The following is a 23,079-nucleotide window of genomic DNA, read 5'->3' as shown; positions in this document are numbered from 1 at the left end:
GAGAACCTGTTACAGAAATGAAAGAGGAAGATAGTAGAATTTGTCAAACAAAATTTATTGATGGGTAAGAATTTTCTGTATCTTGATCAGGCCAGTCACTGGATTGTCAACAGAAGTTCAGAGGTCATAACTTCTCAGAATCACATCTCATCACTGATCTGGCTCTGGGCTCACAAAAAATAAGTACATCACACATCTGCTTGTAAAAGCTATTTAGGTACTCCTACCCTCCTGTTATATTTGCACTTCGTGGAAATTGAAGAACTGTTAACTGAAGCATGGCTACCACACCTAAGGGTCTTATACATTAACCTACATTGCCAGTGATAGCTCCATTTTATTCTACACAATGATGGTGGGAAGGGATATCTGTGTCAGCTTTTGTTGGATTTAGGTTTGCATTTTTTAGCTGTTTTTAACTACTGAATAGGTTAAAAGTCATCTCTTCTTTCAAATATGTTTTTCTCTTCAACCTTTTTAATGAAAATAGTAGCATCATAGAAAGCCCCTGCAAATGTGTCCCCAAAATATAAATCTCTCTCATGAATAGTTTTGCAAAATAGGAAACTTGTAACTGTCTCTTGAATTGTCACAGAAAACAAATACACACACAATGCACAAAATGGCTGGCATAGTGTAAATTAAAGCATTAAATTTATTTCTAAATCCTCAGAGCCGTCAGTTGCTAGAGATGGTAGTCGATAGGAGTAAAAAAAAAATTGCCTCCTTGAAATGTGCTTGGTGAACAGCAGCTTGATGATTGGCAGCACAAATAGAAGACAAACGAGAAAGCCTTCAATCTGCAGCTGATGCACAGGAAGAACATGGGGAGCTGAGTTTACAATAGAGAAAACATTACCAAGCTAATGGCACAGGCAATCGTTTGACCACCATGCATCTCTGATAGCAGCAGGGCATCCATTTTCAGTTAAGTGTTAGAGTACCTTTTTGCTTTCTCTGACCACTGCAGGGGTAAAACAACCCAGAGCGTGAAACCCACTGACTGGTAATAAATTACTATATTGGATACTTTTTGTTTTCTTTCAGCAATGACTTTACTGTGTATTCTTGCTATCATTACCAATTAAAGTGGAGCTCACGTTAGCAAGCTGTATCTAACTGTATATCAGTCCCTACGCTCCAATTGCTTTGGCAAGAATCACGGGGTCAAGAGGCTCCTTTGACCTTTATCAGCTATGTCTCTCTGACCACTCACTATTTGAAGCAATCTCCACTGAACAGATGGACACTTTTGCAGACTCTATAAAGCTTAGAATATAAAGATAAATGAAATTGTGTTTGGGGCTTCAAACTGGTTTATGAGCATAAAATATAGTTAGCAAGTTCCACAGAAACCTCAGATTTCAAATAGCACATCTTAAACCTATGCCATGAACAGAACACCTCTGTCTACTGAGAAATTGTATTTTTTTAATATATCTTCTACATATAAAATCAAAAACTTGATGTAACTTACTCATCTACTTAGCATTAAGTCACTTCCAAATTTAGGAAGCCTAATTTAGTTTGATCATTAAAAGACAAGCAAGAAGAAAAGCTAGTATAACCTTTTCCCATGACAGCACAGCATATAGCACATGATCAAACATCATTCAGTGGAAGAGTACTAAGACAGAGAGTACAGATCACTCATGTATTTTATGACTAGAATTTTGATGCAATAATTTAAAAAGCAAGGACTTTAAGAAATGTAAGATAGAACAATCTGAAATGAGGGTCCAAGTCTTCCCTATAAGAAACTTCAAATTCTCAAGGTCATGCTTCAGGAATTGCTAATAATTAGATAGAAATATGGTCTTTCAAACCGATTTAGATATTTGTAACTTAAAAATAATCTAAACATTGAATGGTGTCTTATTTCAGGTAAATCCCATCAGCAAACCTGCCTCCTTCAGTTCATAATCTTTTTACAAATACCTTTTTACAGCTACCTTATTTTCTTACTCTGCTGAAAGGACAAGCAATCTAAGATATGTGCAAAGATGCATTTATTTAAAAACAGTTACAAGCAGCAGGTATATAACTGAAGTAGCACTTAAACATACACCATACACCATCTCTAAAAGAACCTGCTGAGGAAGAAAGGATGCAAATTGTTGGCTACACTTTCATCTCCACATAGAAACCATATGCACTTCCTAATCCAATATTAGCTCCTATCAGCAGTCCACATATCACACCCCAGCCTTACCCTGCCCACCTCCCATGCTTCAAATTTAGGGAGCATGTGAAAACTTTGTCACTAAGAGTATCCATGGTCTCCCAAAGTGCACAGAGAGGCCAGGCCTACCTGCCAAAAAAACAATCCTGGCCTCATGCACAGGGTGAGCATCACACAGTTATGGTGTCACTATCCCAAGGTCATGCATTTTCCTTACTTTCAGACACTTCACCTAGTCATAGGACAGAGGATCCTGCGATGAAGGCATTCAGAACTTTTTTCTTATTCATTTACCCTTTTTATAGCTCAGTACTCACATATGAAGAGCTATCTGTAAAAACCCTGGAGTCAGTAGTAGTGCCCCAGTTTACTTTCACATGTAATTTATGCTTGACCTGAGGCTTCATCATTTGGACAGTGCAGTCCCAAACAAATGTGTCAGTGCATGATGAATTTTCCCATATGAACTAGTATAAACAAACTGTTTTGAACTTGCCTTACTTTACTTTTATTATGGTATTCATTACAACTCCAGTCATATTACTGAAGATGCCCAGATACCCCTACGAATCCACTTCAATGAAGAAAAGGCTAAAGTATTTTTTGAGTTTGCACCAGTATTTATCTATCAACTTAATTGCAACATAAGCAGAGACACCCTCTTCCCTCACAACACTGCAATCTTTCTTTTTTCTTTTGTTAAATCCCAGTGGAAGGCTTTACTATCCTCACAGCACTTTGAACAGTAACTGTAGCATCACTGCTGATGCATCTGTGGCACAATGTAAGTAATTAAGCCAAGGAGTCTTCAGGCTCAAGCTGTGTGATGAATAGTCTAAGCAACTGAATAAACCCTCTTTTTATCATGTATGGAAGGCCACTGTCAGGCAGATTGTAGTCCAGATGGATCTACTGGGCACAAAAATTTCAATTGTTCAGGAAGAATTGCTAACACATCTATTCTATTGCTCAGTGTAGAAGTCTGGAATGAAAATATAATGTTTTGCACATTTTGTTTTCAAGTTAACACACTCTCTCTCTCCATGACACTCAACTTAGAGGTTTCTGCTGGATTTAATAAAAGTATCCATATAAAAGAGATTCTGGAGATAAATATTTAAAAGATATCAAAGAATAACAGGCAAGTAAAATTAATATCCTTCACAAAATTTCAACACTAGGAAACAAATCTACACTTTATTTTTAGACAAATATTTGAAGAAATGTATAGACTATTTTTTACAGAAAACTTTTGTTTTGCTCTAGAATTCATATCACTGCCTGCCTGGGCACACTATTAGAAAGGCAATTCTAAACAATACATTTTACACAATCTTGTCTAATAATATAATCCTAGAAAGAATATAAAAGTGAACTGGAAATCATCTCTAGCTAACATCCATTTCTGACATGGACAGTCTCAGTCAAGAAAAGTTTAGACAGAAAGAAGGAATAAGATATAGTTTAAAATTAAGTATTATTTATACACTCAATATTGAAATACTCTGCCTACATCTTAATATATTAACTTATTTTGAATGTAAAAGTAAATTTCCTAAGCATATCTTTAGAAATATTTACAGCTCAGTGGTGGGTGGTAATGAAAAATTTCCATCCTCACTCAGCACTTTAGAAAAAAAGATGGAACATCTCCAAAGTTTTCTTGATTATCAACTGGACAAGAAATGCTACAGCAATCCAAAGCCACAGACTGCTGGCTCAGGATTTAGGAATTATCATATTCAACAATTTACTGGATGAACAAACATCCAAATATCTGTTGGATACAATGCTGAACACAGAGATACTGCCAACAGGACCTTTGCAGGAGCTTGAGAATATTGCTTTATCCTAAGAAGAACTGATGTATATAAAAATTAAGTTAGCAATACATGTCTGAGTGCTGACTCCAATAGAAACACATTTTCCCTGGGCTGCTCTAAGTGCATTTCTCATCTTGAATTATAAGAGTCCCACCCAGAAAATTTATATACATAGACGTTCTAGACCAATTCATAAACAAGTGACTTTCTACTAATGAAAAAGAACAACAACAACAACAAAAAATCATGTGTATTTTATAAAGTGACATTCTTAAGATTTTAAGAACAGGCAAGAATTATAGATTTTAAGAATAGGCAAGAATTTCTTCAGACACTGTAGCATTTAGGATGTATCAGGATGGCAGCTAAGTTTCTGTATACATAAATTTGATACTGTTCTTGCAAGCTGTTCAGTCTTACTGCAGAGGCTTCCAAAAGAACAGGATTTGGAAACAAACATTCTCAGGTGTCTGCTGGGATGATTCATCCTTTCCCATAAGTACTGCAAGAACCAAACCTGACCACGAGAACAAATTAAGGTTTGAGTATTAATATACAAAAATCTATCAAGAGACTGGACATATAACCACTGCTCTTGCTTGCTTTGTTTGAAATCAAAGCATAGGTTAGCCAAGGATTTTATATCTGCTATATAACCAAGACAGGTGTTTCAATTAGCCATCAGAAGGAAGCTAGCACATAACAAGTCTTTCTTTTGCAGCATAAGGTTTGTTTGTTGCAAATCCTATTTCTAAAGTTGCAAGATGATGATGTGCTTCTAAAAAAGTCAATACTGTTTTTTTAAATAGATGTGTGAAATGGAAACCTAGGAAAAGGTATCACACTGAATTCACTTTGAATTCTTGTTAATATTTTTCTTCACTAAAATAATACTAATTAAACTATAAAAGGCCAGGGAATTGATGTTTAGAGTAGAAAAGATGATTATCAGAACTGTAGAGATTCCACCATATCACTGTCATGAATGATGAAGAACTTAAAGAACACCATTGAATAACACAAAAATAAAGGTTATAAAAAAGATCATGTGATTCTAGAATTAGGCAGAGCACTTAGTAGGAAAATCAGCTAGGCTGATCTACAGAACAAGTCAAACCATTTAGACTACTAAAGTAGTAAAGGTAAAATCCAAGATAGGAAAACTCAAGCTGTGCCCAGCTTCACACCCAGACTTAAAAGAAACAGTCTTAAGTGGCAAATATGATATCATGAACACCACTTCCATAAGATAGAAACTCTATGTCTTTAATTATAAGTGCATATCCCTAAAAAAACCAAAATGCAAACTTTGCTAAGGATTCCAAGAGACAGAAGTAAAACACAGCACAGCAGTAGAGGTATGGGAAAAGACAAAGACAACAATAGCTAGGTTAGCATCAATAAATCATCCTTCAACATGAAATACTTCACAAGGACTGTTGATATTGACTTTAGATTTATTTCTAGTAGGATACTATAGCAGCCTCTTTAGCTTTATTACACAGTCCAATTAGTTGTCCAGAAAGGGAAAGAAGTTTTAAGTCAGTCACCTTCAGTACAGTCACAGACTAGAAAATAGTGTCAGAAACATTGAAATAAGTAGTTAAGGCTTACCAGATTTCTGTCATCCTGTGTTAATTGCTATCCACATGTGCTAAGATTAAAATGTGCTACAATATCATAATGACAACTTTTTGGTTTCATTTTGCTTTGAGGCAATCAATGGAGAAAACACAAATCAACAAATTCTTGACTTGGTGAGCCAATTCAAAAACTACAGTAACTTCCATCAAAGATGGCATGTGGTCGAAGCTATTGATATCCCTCAGGATCACGGTTCTTTCTAACTGGTCCAAATTTAATCTTATTACTTCACTGTAGTTATGTTGCTACCTTGGTCCCTTCATAAATACTTAATTGTAAAATTTCACAGGAAATGTAGTACTAAAATATTTTGCAACTGAATTACACAGAAAAATAATCTGTATTTATTGAGTCCTTTTTCCTTTACTTATTTGCCCATCATGATGACTTAATAAACTACTAAATATGGCTACTGAACACTAGTCCTGGGGGATAAAAAAAATACCCTACCAGCAGTAATGTGATGCTACCAATTTTAAGAAGAAATATTCTACTACTTTCTATTTTCCTTATTAATCCACTTCACAGAAATCATCAATATCTGTAATTCCCCATAATAATGCTCTAAAATTATAAAAGGAAAGAAATTAAAGGAATCCATGTCTGTGACATCATTGTTTATGGTATCACTCCTGATTTCCTATTTGCTAAGTATTATTTTGTATTTGTGCTTGTATCTTATTTCCATTTTTCTATCAATTTTGCCATCAGTAAGATTTAACTAGCAGTGATTTTCCAGGCTTCCAATAACAATTTTATTTTCATATTGCTCCTCCTGCTATACTAAAACAAATAGCTGCCATTGTCCTACACTCTACATTTGCCTCTTATTCTGAGCAGCAACAAAGCAGATATTTCTTTTATTTATAACTTCTGGAAATTCTTGTCCTTACATATTTTTGTTCAGAGCAGAATATGTATACTGTTATGTAAGTGAACATCAAGTTCTGAAGGACACTTATTACAACATATTTCAAGAAATTACCGGGTTAATATATAAAAAAAATACATATACTTATAAAAGTCCACGTATAAATGAATGTTTCTCACCCCATCTTTGCCTTATCTTACATACACAGTAAAAAAAAATCCCTTTTCTGATCTAGATTTTCAGTAGTATAATTTAAGACTTCAGGCTTCAGCAACTATTGCACAGATTTTATAAAAACTGCTTTTCCTCTAATGTTTCTACCCAGAACATCCTGATTACTTTACTGAAATCACTAGAAATATTAATGCATTATAAACACAGATTTATAGCCAAAATACTGAAGCTGAAAAGGTAGGAAACTTTCCAAAATAAAGGGTTTCTGGAACATCAGGAAAACAATTCCCAGACACATCCAGATTTTTATGTGCATCAATGAAATCTTCATATGACACACTGAAGCATTTCAATCTTTTTTAAATCAGTTTTTCACAGAGCTCCAATTTTCAGACAGAACTATGACTTAAAGGTATAATGAGAGCTAGTTCCATATAAAGACTATGAGCACAGTCTAGTGTGTATTCTATTGTAATTAAGACCAGTGATTCAATACCTATTGCTACTGGCCAGGTATCATAGCAACCTTGTGTCACTGAATACTGCTGGAAAACTGTTCAGCACTAGCAAGACCATGCTTCAGGAAAATCTACAATGGCACTACAGATTGTCAACATCTGTGGGGGTTGTTACAGAGAGAACAACAAAGAAACCTGCTTTAAAAAAACCCTATACTTAGAAATTGACAGGGATTCTACACTAGCACTACAAAAAGAAAAAAGAAAAAAACAAAGGAAGGAAAGAACATTTTTTTGTCATTAGTCACACAACTTATGCACCCACATCCTAACATTTATCCCTATAAACAGTTTCAATAATGCTGCATCATCACATTGTGTATATCCACAAAGCAGTGTCTTCTTTCTAACTAAACACAAGCATCATTCACCACCAACATTAATCTGAAAATAAAACAGCCTCAATTTCAAAATAATATTTAAACTTTCACAAATGAACTCTAGATAGTCTTGTATAAATCGGAAAAAAAAAAAAAAAAAAAAAAAAAACAGAAAACAGGTTACAATGAACAAGAACCCAATATTGATTTTTCTGCGGTGCAGTAAAGCATCTCCATTCTATTTGGCTGCTGTCAAAGCCACTCTTTAACAGCTGGAGTCAAATTGCACTATTTACAGCAAGAGCCCTTGTCAAGTGGACCATAAGTATTCTAACAATACACTATTCAAATGGCACTTTGCCACACAAATTGCTGACTTGATGAATACCCTATGTCAATGACTAAGGCCAATATAAAAGTTTCATTTTTATGAGAGGTTTTACATTCACATATTAAGTACAGCTTTCTTGGAGAACTATTAAGCTATATATTTTGGGACTTTTGATATTAAAAATAATTAAAATCTGTTTAAATATATCAAGAGGATTTGACAACATTAATATGGATCTTGTGTTAACTGAATTTGTCACAGTCATCTGTTATTGGTACTCCCACTGGCACGTGCAGCACAATAAAAGAATTAAAATGGTCAAAACACCATGAAATCAAAACATTCTGCTTTTGTATATGTGATTTACATGATGGTAAAAGTTTTGAAAGAAAGCCTTTGAAACTGGACTACTGTGTGAGGATATTTATCTTTCTTAGGATAAAGGAAAGAGAGACCATTAGTTTGAAAACATTATTTCAACTTAAATATAACATGAATGATAAAACAGTGCAATAATAGCAAGAATAAATGCTGGATTTAACTTGCAATCTTCATGTGGATCAGTCATTGTACAAAAGAATCACTCACCATTACAATACCAACAGGACAGAATAGCTCATTTTTCCTGTCACATAAATCTTCTAAAATTGAGTTCTTTAATATATGCTAAAATTGATGATGGTTTTTTTGATAGAAAAGTTATTAAAAATTTAGTATGTTGTTAAATTTCTAACACGCAATTTGCCAAAGAAGGAAATTGATAATGAAACACTCATTCTATATTAAAACCCACACATAATCTGAAACTTTTGTGATAGTTTTACATGTGTAATAATATGCTTTAATTAATGGGGCATGGAGTGTTAAAGTCTGATAACCACTGTCCTCTCACTAACTACATGGGATCTGAATTTCTACAATATTTCAAGATGCTTAAATACAATGATGCAAAAGACTCAATAGAGCACATTTTGAAAAATATAAAAAAAATGTTTTCTGCACAAAACTTAAGATAAACAGCAGAGTTCATAACAAGCCTTCAATTCAGCAATAACAGACCAGTGGCAAAAAAGCTGCAGTTCCACTCTCCTTTTGTGTAGCCAGCACTGGGCTTCTGCAATAGCATTAAGGGACTTCCATTGTTATGTTTTTCCCAGGTTCAGCTACACTAAATACATTCAGGCTCCAGCATCTCCCAAACCAATCTACAGAACCTTCTCCAATGCAGATGCAAGTGGGAAGAGGCCCTGAATGTACTGGATAACACATTTGATGAATGAAAAGTGCTTTCCCAAGTACAGAACTTAATTTATTATGAATTTAGACAAACCTAACAGGTTGGTAGTGACAAAGAACAATAAAAACTAAAAAAAAAATTTTGACAGAAAAAGTCTAAGAGATATCAATAGTAATCTTAATAATACTTCATTTAGACAAGATAATTAATAAACAACATTCAAACATGAAAATAGAATATTATTTTGAGAAACCAGAGCAGACAAGATGCATATTAGACCAAAAAAAGTGCTACAAATTGTTACATTTCCATGCTTTCCTAATATTGTAATATTTCTCCCAAATTAGGATCACGATAATTCCCAAAGCATGTTAAACTCCACGCCTCAAAGTTTATAAAAAGCTCTTTTCCCATATTCCATAATCAGCTCATTTTCTTTCCTCTCACCTTGTTAAATCCATGCAATTTTCAGTTTAATAGATGTACCTAAAACGACTTACCAAACAACTACCAAAACTTTTTTCTTTTGTTCCTATCTAAGAAGGCAAGAAGAAACTATTCCTTTTAACAAACTAACAGGGAGATCAGATTCTGTGTCAATGGCCAACTAGTGCACCATCTGCCCCACAACATGCTCAGCAGGATTACGCGCTAATAAGACTTTTCAGAAAATGGGATCAAAAAGAACTTTAGAAATCAGACTGAGGTTAGTAAAAGGTCAAAGAAAAATATTAAAAGTTAAACTACAATCATTAGAAACTCAATGGCATATGTAAATTTGAAGATAGAATGAAGAAAAGACTTTAAAATTCAAGACTGAGGACCTGGACCAAGCTGTACTTTTTCATTTTTGAAATACCTGCTAGTTCATTTCCTATAATTAACAAAGCCAGAATAAAAGCCAGAGACCATTGTGAAGACTGTTTCTATGTGTGATTGAGGGAAAGCATTTTTCACTAGCAATGGTTGTGGTAAAATACCTTCTATGTACATTGAGGGTTGAGGAATAGCAGACACGACTTCCTGTTTTTTGCAGAGAACAAAAGTCACAAACCCTATGAATTAGACAGTGGTAAGGAAGAACAAACAACATGAAACTCCTAATCATAAGATACACAGAATTCAGTGACTATATTACCTCTTGATGCATAAATAGGGTTTAAAAAAATAAGCTTGTAACAATTTTTTTTCTACATGAAAAAGGCAATATCCTTTGAAAAGGCATTGAATTTGAAATGGTATTAAATTAGAGACAGTTAAAATAATCAGTTTTTAAATTAACAAATGTTTACTATATTAAATTTTTAAATATCTACAAATAACTGATAAAGTATATCTATATCTAGTCCACAAGAAAATAGAGTGACTATTACATTTTCAGTCTTACTTCTCACGATTTGATGTCTCTGTACTAATTTTCTCCATTTTATTGGCACATTACCACTACTTTAAGCATATGATTTCCTTCTATTACTTATTCAAAACAAAAAGAAAGAGCACATCTTCTCCATCAGTCACAATTAGTTAGTTTAATGATTCCAGCAGAAAAGCATTTCTAGATAAAGCTAAATACAATCCTCTCCTGAAGATGGTCAAACCTATTTGCAGCCCAGTACCTCACAACAGCACTACCATCTTTTTTTAACCAGTAAGGTGCCAAATCTAATCACGCTAACACAAAATAAGGCACTTGCAGTCTATTCTGTGATGATGATAATAGAAAACACACCCAATAAAAACAATCCCTGAATGAAAAGAGGGATCTGCAGTCTCATTAGAAGAGCAATAAGAGAAAGACCAATAGCATTGTTTACAATGTGCTTGTTCTCAAGACCTACACATTTGAATGGGTGTGAGGTGTATTCAGTTGTTCTCAGGGTACTACTGACAGGTGCAGTCACAAACTGGAGGCATGAGGAAAAGGATCTAACTACAGATAATAACACCTGAGAAAATCCTTTTGAGATTATCTACTAATGACCTTGCATAAGGCCCTCTGCCCATTTTCCATATTTGTCTATGAAATGGGGTTAAAGGCATAAAAACTGAGCCAGCCAGAAGAAGCTTTATAAACATAAAACCAAGCCACCATCCCACTTACACATTAGTGGCTGAAAGGGTATAGAATTTGAATCACAGCTAATTGTTCTGGAGAAATGCTCTACTCTTCACTCTTACCTTATCTGAAGACTTCTCTATATGAGCAAGATAAGGGCCCATGCCATGCTTATACAAGCTGGAGTGTTTGTATCCAGAATTCTTGTTTCGTTTTGTCTCCTGAGATACAGAAAGTGGAGCATCTGCCACTAAGTATTCTGAATCTTCAATTGCAGTAAGAATTGCCCTTGCTGTTTCACCAGTTTCATGTCGTTCCAGTGTGCCTAGAGAAACAAAACAGAAGTTGTAACTTTTTCAATGAGCTATAGTATCACGTCTCTATGTAAGTAACATAGTATTAATATGGTACACTACATGTGAGCAAATAAATCACAAAATATTTACAGATGAGGCAAATAACTCATTTTTTAAAATTAAAAATGTATTCTATACTATTGCTATTTTAAAAGTAAAGATTAATTTCTAAAGAAATTGCTGCAGCAAATAACTTTGTTTCAGACCACAAGCAGCTCCAGTTATTTTATATGTGGAGTGAGATGCAGTTTACAAAGGGAGCCAATGACATTCACAAAAATCACTTGCCCTAACTGTTCAAAACTGTAATTTGTTTCCTCCTCACAAAGCCTTTCCAGAGCATCTATATCATTAATAGTGTAAACAACACATTTATGTAATACTTAAGTGCTGTCCTCTAGTGTTCTGGATTACAAATAGCAAGAGAAAGCTCAATTTTTTTCATTCAATTCCTAAAAATTGTCGTACGTAAAGAAGGTTTATACATGAATATACATGTAGCTTAGTCATCAGCAATATCCATGTGATGTTTCAGAGGCTTTTTCATCTCTTGTGTGAGTCTCTGGAATCTAAATCCTCTAGATGTTATACTCAGTTACATTTACTTCAGTAAAAATTTTATCTAGTAGTAATTTTAGTAATACTATTTTAATTATAACTAACATTAAAGATATTACAACTGAATTTAAACGTATTGGAAATGAGCTACTATTATATACTACACATTTCCTACAGGAATTAAAAGAAATTGCTGGAAAAGCATGTTTCCTATAAATATCAGAGATAAAATACATCTGAAGGGTTTTTCAAGTATTAAATATCACCTATAACATGAAATGATTTTTCCTTAAGTTTGAATTCTTTCTATCCTCAAGTAATACGACATGAATTTTCCCTCTCACTGCTACAAGAAACGAATGTGTAACATTGAAGTTCTATCAGTAACACCTGCTAAAAATATTGGACTGGGATTGAGGGATCTCATACAATAAATGTTTGTGTGTATATGTGTGTATAAAATCTCTTTATCTGAAATTATTTCTCTGAAACTCATCCATTTCTCTTCACTGCAGTATCATCTCTCCTACCTGTACAACAAAGTCTTTGAATTCAGAGCAGAAGAAAATAGGGCACCTGATTCTTTGTGCCCCACAGAAATCAGTTGAACACCACAGATTACTGTAATACTACACTGAAAGAAATAAGAATCAGCCCCAACTGTTTTTAAACTGCCATTTTCTTAATTCCTCCCCAGGACTAGTAGCCAGTGCCAGGGACCATTACAGAAGAGGATGCCCAAGGAAGCTTAAGGAAGCCCAAAAGGTCTTCACAGTTCAACTGTCTACATGCTCCCAGCACTGACACATTTCAGTATTTAAGGAACACAAAAATAAAGTTTATAGAAGCCTACAAGGAATGATTACACAGTTTACATTGGGCATGAGCAAACATTGCAAATGCTGCTGTACTTTTAAGAAAGCGAAGTTTGGAAATAATACAGTCACTCAGCTAATATAATTTTGGCTTTACATATGTAAAGTAGCGTTTCAAGCTAAAAACATGCTACAGAACACTGTGGATTATTCAGAGCAAAAAAAGAACAAAATTCAAGGAAATCATTGTTCTTCCCACTTTTAAGTGGATGGGCTGAAGCTTTATCACCTCCTGCAGCAAGTCCACTAACAGTGAATATTTGTATGCATGTATATACATACATATATCAAACTTGCTTTCTGTAACACAGCTTTCAGTGCAATTCACTACTGGAATCCTCAAGACTATCATAATATCCCTGTGAAATAACCAGATATCATCTTCCTTTTAAGAGAATTTACAGTAAGTTTTTAATAAATCCAAGACTTTTGGGGGGCATGGTATTAAATTTCAAAGACCTGATTATGCATAGTCTTTGGTATTAGACAGAACTTCCAAACATGTCTTGGTCACTCCAGATGCATATGAGTGCCTCAGCAGCAGTTATCCCTCAGAGTCAGACCATTCTGTGGGATAATCTAGTGGATATATAATATAATAGAATTTAGTTAAGATTATTTGATTATTTTCTATATATCAGAGCTTTTCTCTGGCAACAGCTTCAAAGTATTTTTTTCTTCAAATTCTGGTTGAAGAAAAAAAATTTAGTTGACAGAAGAAGAAACATACCAGAAGTGGTAAAAGGTATAGAAAATGGGACAGCAGAATTTAACCTTGGAAGGCAATTGCCTGAATGGAATATACAGGTATTTTCAATGTACATGAAAGCAAATTCACATTTTAAGAAGGTGACAGATATGCTTCTACATATTACAGACCTACCAGATACGAAGTGAGAAACCACCAACAGGTTGTTGGGTTACTGAACATGTCTGTCACTAACAAACTCTTTTCTAAGTGCATCAAAAAAATGCCAATCCAAGCATGCCATTTTTTGAGTAGTTTGGAGAAGAGAAAATTAACATCTGATCAACTGAAAAAAGCCCTTCTGGGTTCAAGAAGCAAGAAACAGAGCATGGCTTCTCACATAGAGAAGTTACAATTGGTTTGGGATTTTTTTTTTAATTTTTAACGCACATTTTTAGAGAGGAACATTGAATAGCAAATGCCCTGGACAACCAGCTTATCTTCTTACTAAGAGAACATTATGGCATCCTAAAATCCATTGGAAAATTTCCTTTTACATCTTTAAATCACTTATATATCACTCATAGCAGCTATCTCAAATCTCTTTTAAGTAGCACCTTCCAGAAGGTGTCTATTTTCTTAAATAAACCCCATCCTTTCTTGCATATATTACCCAATCCTGTTCCCTATTATGAACATATACAGGTTTGTGTGTACAGCTGGAGCTGCAATAAAATGGCAGAAAGTGCATTGGAAAATGTGATCATGACAGTGTTACAAAGTATTTATGCTTAACTTTACTCTTGTGAAAAGTCCAAAATACTCATTTACAGAACAAATAGCTGTCAGAGAAAATAAAGGAAGAGACCTATATACTATGATGACTGAATACATCTGAGAAACAAACAGGGAAAATGAGAGGAAAGAATTTAGAAATCTGTATATGACAAAGACTGTCTGACAACTGTAAAGAGTCAAAATAATACTGGGGCAGGGTGGTTATTAACAACAGAAACTGTTGTTAGGAATATGCTGTCTCTGATTTTAAAGAAAAATAAAAATAAAGAGTAAGAAAATACAAAGCTTATACATGAGAGTACAGGAAAGAGGATAGAAATAAAATTCACTCTCAAACCTTAAGTATTTAAATATGAATAAGCCCAAAGGATTTTGATTGAGGAACATAAAATAACAATGGATGAACAGGAAGAGCTAGGGGTGTCTACACAGCAGCAACACCACTGCTATGACCCCCTACTATACATACAAAATACAGGGAAAGAAAGTCTTTATCTCTCTAAAGCTGTGACCATGGCAACCAAGTCTCAGGAACAGACAAGAGTGGAGTATTTCACTCTCCTGGGCAGCTCTGGACCACCAGATGAGACTGGCTAGAGACTGCTACAACATCTTATTCTTTCTGTGGACCAAGTACTACAAATTGTGTCTCTTGGTGTTAGTGCTGTCCAGACAGTTCTCTGGGTTCTGCATGCTGAAAGATGCATTTTTACTGGAGAGGTCACGCATATCTTCCTGCCTCAAGATGATTCACTGTCATCACATGACCTGTCATATCATCAGGCTCCAGTGCTTTCTGTTTGCTGTCACAGCTAAAGTACCGAAAATCCTCAGTATTGCAGTGCTGTTGTGACCTAGTAACTCATGACACTTACAGCATAACAGTGCTCTGTGAATGAGAAATTATTCAGAATTGATTTTATTTAAAAACAGCATGTGGTCAAAAATCCTTTTCTTTACTAGTAGTCAAAACAGAAAACTCACCTTTCAGAACAAGGACCATCTGTAACGTTAACTGGTTTATTTTCTGTTAAGATCACTTTTCTATAAATACCTATTTCACCTGAAAAAAGCCTCCCACAAGCTTTGTTCTATGATGGTAGGGTACGGAATACAGAAATTTTATGTTCCTTGCCACAAAAATCCTTGAATTCTACAATTCTTCAATCTTGCTCCAAGATAGTTGACAAGCAACTTGCTTGAAAAATTTCACCTCATTGCTAGTGCTACCACTGCAATATCAATTGGCCCAAAAGAGATGGAACAAATAATACATTAAGAATATATATTCCAACCAATCCCAAGACAAAAGTAAATGCCATCTAGAAAACAGAAATGTCAAACACAAAATCCAGTCTACTAAAATAATCTAATATTTCAAAAGGTATTTTACTAATAGGAAGAGATTAAAACTTGAGATGCCCTGTGATGTGTCTTTTGCAGACCCTCCTTACTTATTTTTAGCATTTGGATGATTTCTGTCATGTCCAACTCTGTGTGCTATTGACATTCTTCAGAATACACACTTTGAGAAGAGCATTAGCAAACTACTGTCAATATCCTTCAGTTGAAAAAAAAGCAATGAAGAGCAACAAAAAAACCTACTGAAATCTAATTTATAATGGTGATTTATATATGTGGGTAAAAAGAGCAATTCCCCAACACAGCCAGTCCTTACCTCAGGATTTTTGATGCAGGCAAAAGACCTCAAAAGAAAGGACACTTCCCTGTTCTCTCCCTGACTCCATCTAAGCTATTCCAAACAGTAAAGGACAATAATCCTTTGAATGAATTGTTAAAACCCAATATTTGTGCTGAACTGGGCTAAATGGAAGAACTTACTGGCTCTGAACTTAGAAGATATGCAAGATATTCCATCTACTCCTTTATCACAAACTGAAAGATGGAATGAGAATCTGTTCCTTAGCATCTGGAATGAAACCCCTCACTGGCATGCACTCCTTTGACTGCACTGGATCATAGCAGTTTTCAGTTACACTTCCTATACATCTATATATATACACACACATGTATAAAGTCTTATTAATAAGAACAATTATCAGCTAAATTCCATACATGTTCCACCAAGTATACATAAAGTACATAAATGTACATGTGTGCATGCATACATATGAATATAAAGACACACACTTTGTACACTGACTAGTCAGGGATCCACAGCTTCTGCAAACTGGGCAAAAGATGACACTGCCTTTTTTTTTTTACCCTGAGACAGACTTTCCCAAGCTCCACTACCTTTTATTATTCTATGTCAATAAGTATTTACTGAACAATGATTCAAATTTAGAGAGCTATGAAATATTCAAGTACAAGCTACAGACTGACCTGAGGCTTATACATATAAAATATAAGATGCAATAAAAAAAGGGGCAAAACATTAGTTAAGTCTTACCTTAAGGCTGACAAATTAAAAAGAAAAAAGCCCCAAACCCATTCCACAAGGCATATGTATTAATTTTTAAATCTTATTTGGAGATTTGCAGATCTTTAAGCTATGCAAAACTCATTAAAAAGAAACAAGAAGGTAGTGACTGCTATGACTTTGACCCTACACCATGGCCCCAACAGGTCAAACACAACCACAGGATTTATCAGTTAGGCCACATTCACCCACTCAGATCTAATTCTGACCAATGACCTGAAGAGAAAAAGAGAACAATGGAGAGACAGGGAAAATGAAAAAGATATCAAAAAGACTGTAAATCACTAAATTTTACAAGGACAAAAAGGTCACAAAAGTGGAAGTATTCTTGGTTCTACAATTACCTAGGCATAAATCTTAGTAAAGTAATGACCAAATTTACTTTGATAGAGTTCTAAGTTCCATTAAAACTATACAACTTATTTTCTCACAGCCACCTGATAAAATCTAAGCCTTAACATTCTAAGCAGTTTAATCCCTAATTTCTCCATGGGATGAGAAAAGTTGTCAAACATAAAAAAAAGCCAACCAAACAACCCAAAGCCCACTCCTTACATTCTTCAACTCATGTGATACTTGCTGTTTATTAGACATTTCAAAGTCTCATTATTGGCACCAATTCTAAAAATACTAGAGCATACATAACTATAAAAAATTATCTTTAAGCAGTGTTTGAAAACCTTCCAGCATGTTTGACCATCAATATGATCAAAGGCTTGATCCATAACATCATTCTCTGCAGAGTAGTTTCATTTTCTCCATGGCAGGTGTGCTTCTGAAACAGCAGAGGTTTTATGCAACATTTAAATTTATCGATGTGGTGTTAACACAACAAGAACTACTTTCAGAGAACTCTGAACTCTTCTCTATTTTTCATAAAGATTTTTATGATCATACAGATGGATTTGACTAATGCACTGCATATTTTATTAGGGCAGTTAGACACTGCATATTTTATTAGGGTTGACAAACTCATTAATAGGCTGTGGAGATTTTAAATACTTGATGTAAAATTTTCTGTGCTTGACAGCTATCTTAAGGTGGTATGATTTTTTTTTTTCTTTCGCAGCAGAAGTGTTTCAAGCCATTTATCACTCTTGTTAAAGTCATGAAACACAAGTGTTTCAGAAAAACTTAATGCCTTAAAGTATGAACTCAAAGCTCAGCATTCACCTTCTGTGAAATGAACCTCCAAGTTGATGCCTTGTTCCCACCACAGTGGCAGCCTTGCTTGAAGAACTGTTGCTTTTCCCGCTTCCTCAAGCAAGAGAGGTCCATGCAGACCATTTCAAATGGTGGCAAACAGAGCCAGGCTCATTACAGTGAATGAAGTGATAGTCGTTCATTTACCTTTACTGAAAGCCCCATGAAAAACTCATCAGTATCACCCTGATACTGATGTCTGCAAAAACAGGTAGAAATAGCAAAGAAAACCTCTGAACTGAGGTAGCAGGTACTCTGATGTATATCTCTGGTATACTCCATACATCAAAACATGGGGGGTTTATAATTACATACCACCTAGAGTGTTCTCAGAATAATTCTATATAAAACACTGTCATTCATAGGATTTCTGATTTGATTAGATGCAGATGCTAGAAGCCAAGACAACTATAATGCTTCTGCACTTCTAAAGAAAATGGCAGAACTATTGTTACTAAGCACTCAGATACTGTGATAATAAACATGTCAAAAAACAAGAAAAAGTATTTATTCAGGAAAGGATTCAGGGTAAAGCATAAATAGGGAAAGCAATACACAAACAGTGCAGATGAAACAAAATACTGCATATTTAGTTATCTATTATTTACTTATTACCTTTGACCTTTCCTAGTAAGGATTGTAAGCAGAGTTAGTTTTGACTATTCAGGAGATCTGACCTCATAAAAATACTTTTCAGGAATATATTTCAATTTTTTTTTTCCATGTTGGACCTAGCAGCATGTAAGACAGTTCTGAAAATTTGCACTTCCTGAGGGAGTATGAAAAAACAATAACATAGCTAATATAAAGCTAAATAACAATAAATTGAAGTTTTATTAAGTGATGTTATTCTATCTTTAAACCCAAACTAAATATATCATTTAGCAATAAAACAATAAAACAGAGCAAGGCTTGCAACACAAAAGAAAGTAACAGGAAATCAGCAAGTGATTCATTCTGCAAGTATTATGAACTTCAAAGAATAAATTCATTTTAAACTCATACTAATTGAAAAACAATTTATCACTGATAAATGAAGATTATTAACTCTGAGCAAAGAAGATTGCTATTTAAAGTCCACCCATTAATTTCTTACTCTTATTATACATAGGATCTAAAGGTGGCTCTGTAGACATGTTGCCATATGCTGTACACAGCAAGCAAGAATCCTTTGATCCTTTTTATTACTGTATCTTATTGTAATATTTACTTTTCTAAAACAGCAAAGATACCAACTGGTTAGGAAAATGTAAAAGCAATACAGATAACAGCTAATTTCCTTATTGAAGGGGATTTCAAGTGGTAGCTATTGGAAGAAATATTCTGCACTTTAATTAGAATAAAATTTGTTATTGATTTTCATATTTGTCTTCTAGCACACAAGTTTGGAGCCTATCCTGTACACATACTATATTAATATTCCAAATGTATTATTAGATCAATATTCATTGTCATGGAAAGATATTCCACTGTAATGGAAAGTTGCTGTATCCATATATGAAAATTTAGGTAAAATACATTTAACTACATAGATATTATTTCATAGCCTCTATACTGTTTTTATATCACTACCCACATGAAATATCAACATTTAAACTTAGAACAATTTTACTTTGCTCTGTAAATCAAGTGAATAAAAGAATATCATTAAATTTATCTTATTGTAGACCTGCAAGAGCAACAGTAATTATCTTTTCCCACCCCCTCACTTTTTTTAGACTTGTCTTGCAGTCAGTGGGGAAGAAATACAGACTTAAATTACACCTGAAGTCAACTATACTCCTGGTATTCAACATTTCGTAACAGTTCATAAACAATGATTAAATTCTATTTATTTAGAAAATATGCAGACCATTGTACTCAGAAAACTTCCCAGTGATCATGTAAAATAACCTTATCTTTGTAAATTTCATGAAAAGAGTACAAGTTGTACATGAAGGAGCACTGGTTTAGAGTTTAACCTAGGACACAAAGTTTCTTCTGCCCCGTAAGGTGATGATTATGAAATCCTGTTGAGACAAACATTTTTATATCCTTTGGAATGCTTTCTGTACACGTGTGTCAACCTCTGTCAGAGGAAACTGGTCAATGAACTGCTATGCACAGTGAAATCTTCCATCTGCTTTAGGGATCACCCTATTAATTACTTGATGGAAGAACCATTCTAGAGTCAAAGTGGTATTAGGTCTCAAAACTTTTCTAAAGTCAGCATCCAAATTCAACAGAATTATTGCTGACTCTACAACAGTGTAAATACTGAAATATTCATAGAAATTTCTTAATCCACAGCCTGAAATTATAAACAGACTGGCTGTTTTCCCAGCCATCCATTACCTTTTGCACAGGAACATTGTTCAGATTCAGCTTTTTAACTTCAAACAGTGATATATGAGTCTGACACAATACTCCACTGACTTACTTAAGGGCAAAGCCTAAATTACAAAACTAACTGCATAGCCAGAAGAAATATAAACTTTTTGACTGTAGAAGCAATAAAAGCTATCCTGTGCCCCTTTCCATAATGGAACTCAAGCACAAGGCTACCATTCAGATTTTATCCTATTTAACTGAGTTAGGGAGCATGTCCAGAGGTAACTGTGTAGGCAAGTGGTATTATGTGTGGCTGCCCATTCATTTGCCAACAGATGAAACCCTAATGAAAGGTGCTGTGCTCCTGCAGAGGTGCCTCAGTGAATCAGTGCATATCTCAGTCTCACGTTGGACAAACACTTTGTCTGCCTGAGTCCCACTGAAGTATCTACACAGCTCTTGATCTAGGTCAGGCCAATTTCAAGGATCAACGCCATGACCTCTTGTGTTCTGCTGCAATACAGATGTAATTCAACATTAAAGCAACTACAGTATAACCTACTAGGCTTTCTCAGGTGTTGACCCTAGATGGTACCTTTTTGTCAGCAATGCATAACAGGAACAACAATAACAACAAATGGTTTGTTAATTGCTACTGTATGGCAAATAACAGATTCTTTTTCTGTGTACCAGCTACTCTTAAAGAGGTGGTGATTGTGGCACTCATTCTTCCATGATACTTATAACAAAGGACACACTTTTAGCCATCTGCACCCTGTCTGAATATGTAATATGCATGAGCAGTGGCATCAATTTTACTTCCTCTTTAATCTTGAAATAGATAATGGTTTTTTTGAGTAAAGGAGGAAGTGTTCAAATATACTCTGATTTTTTCCTGTTTTTGTCTAAAGCAAACAGTGCAGATAGTGTTTTGTAATAACCTGCAAAATAAATTGTGATCTCAGTGCTCAGTTAGTAAAACTGGGTTTTGATACAGTTTTAACCTGCTCTGCATTTCAGTGGCTCTGGACTCAATGCATCTTCCTCCTCTTAAGACACACAGCCCTGAATTGTCTGGACACTCATGCTGTGGTGTCTAATACCATTACAACTGCTAATAGTTCTCTCTGTCCAAGCTCAAATAACTACATTTACAATCCATATGAATCAGTATTACATTCTCACATCACCTGGGAATCAACAACTTAACCTGAAAACACGTAGCTTTAGTTTTGCTGACTACAGAGTTGTAAGCTTTGCAATTATCTTCCACTATTAACTGATGATCAATTAAAAAAAAAATATCTCAGATTATGACTTTTTGGAAGAAAGCCTATCTTCGTGCTCCAACTTGGGACAGTTTAGACTGAAAACAGTCTGTTTGATTTTTATTTATAGCTCCCAGGAGTATTCTACTCAATTCACTGCCATGTCTGCTAAACTTCTGATTCTCAGGATCGGACTTAAGCTGTTCTATTTTACTAGTGGCATACCTTGAATAGTAAAAAAATTTTCTTTTTTTATTGTTTATATAAACACAAACTCTCCAATTCACAATGTGTTAGTATTTTTACTAATGTTTTTGCCTTCCATAAATTATGCTCCTATAACACCATGTGACAGACAAATCTTCAGAAAATGAACAAAACATCAAAAAAAATAGGATGACCCCTTTGTATTATTACCTGTTTCAATTTCCCAAATATAAACTGAATTGTCTTCACATCCAACAATTAGCACATTCTCAAGAGGGTCAAATTTTATCTTCTTCACTGGAAACAGATGCTTTCTGGCATGTAAGAGACATTGTCTCTTCTGAAGGTGTAGAATTGCTACTGAGTGGTCACTGCACACACAGCACACTATACTCTCATCTTTTAACTGCAAAACAGAAAACTCCAGTTTCAACCACATTCATGAGCACATCTTTTAACAGGCCTAGTCAAAGTATTCCAGTGATCTCTATCCCAGAACATACTCATTTTAGAAAATTATGTTTTATTTCAGCCAACAACTTCAACTTGTTTTCAGCATGCTGGCTGTACAACTCATTTCCTGACAGGAAAACACCTTCACCTGTGGTTTTTCAGTATCTTAAATAAAATAATTTAAATTCCATTTATTCACAATACTTAGAATATCAAAGCAGTCATTATACAACCAACTATACAGTAGCAGTTGGCCTAGGAGAGAAAGCAGTAAAAAAATTAAACCAAACTGGCATTCATGTGATATAAAATTATGTCAGGTCTAAAAACAAAAGCCAAGGGTAATGTATTTCTAACAAAAAACTAAGTTATAAATTTATTTCATAATGTATGGATCTGATACTGCAAAGCCTTCCCTTCCTGCAAGTTATTTTTGGTGATACGCAGAGGAATTCCCCTACAGAACACTTCAGCTCTTTAAACAAGGCTGAAACATCAGCCAGGCAGGCATTAAATCCTACCCAGTTTTCAGAATAAAGATAAAAAGGAGCCTTACAAATACTAAAAACTTTGTTGTTTCAAACCATTTTTTGACTACTTAATTATGGCACATAAGCAAACTCTGAGTCATTCAAAAGTATCAAATGTCTTTGCAGGTTCCTAAGAGGAAAAATGGAAATCCCAGCCTCATGGAATAAAATATTCAAAAGTTACACAGAACATTCAGTACAGTAAATTTTCACCTAAATTTAACTTCAAAACTC

At 34.5% G+C, this 23,079-nt stretch overlaps 1 protein-coding gene across 1 annotated transcript in view; it reads right to left on the bottom strand.

Moving 5' to 3' along the window:
• The window catches only part of WDR72 (WD repeat domain 72), a 92,654-nt gene that overhangs the window by 54,405 nt on the left and 15,170 nt on the right, over positions 1–23,079 (bottom strand). The window contains exons 12-13 of the mRNA XM_056500044.1: positions 22,073–22,268; positions 11,279–11,481 (exon numbers count right to left, since the gene is read on the bottom strand). Of these exons, the coding sequence (XP_056356019.1) occupies positions 11,279–11,481; positions 22,073–22,268 (399 nt within the window). The remainder of the gene's footprint in view (positions 1–11,278; positions 11,482–22,072; positions 22,269–23,079) is intronic.

Source organism: Oenanthe melanoleuca, chromosome 10, assembly GCF_029582105.1.
Source record: "Oenanthe melanoleuca isolate GR-GAL-2019-014 chromosome 10, OMel1.0, whole genome shotgun sequence".
Classification (NCBI taxonomy): Eukaryota; Metazoa; Chordata; class Aves; order Passeriformes; family Muscicapidae; genus Oenanthe; species Oenanthe melanoleuca.
This window is presented reverse-complemented; position numbering and strand designations above follow the sequence as displayed.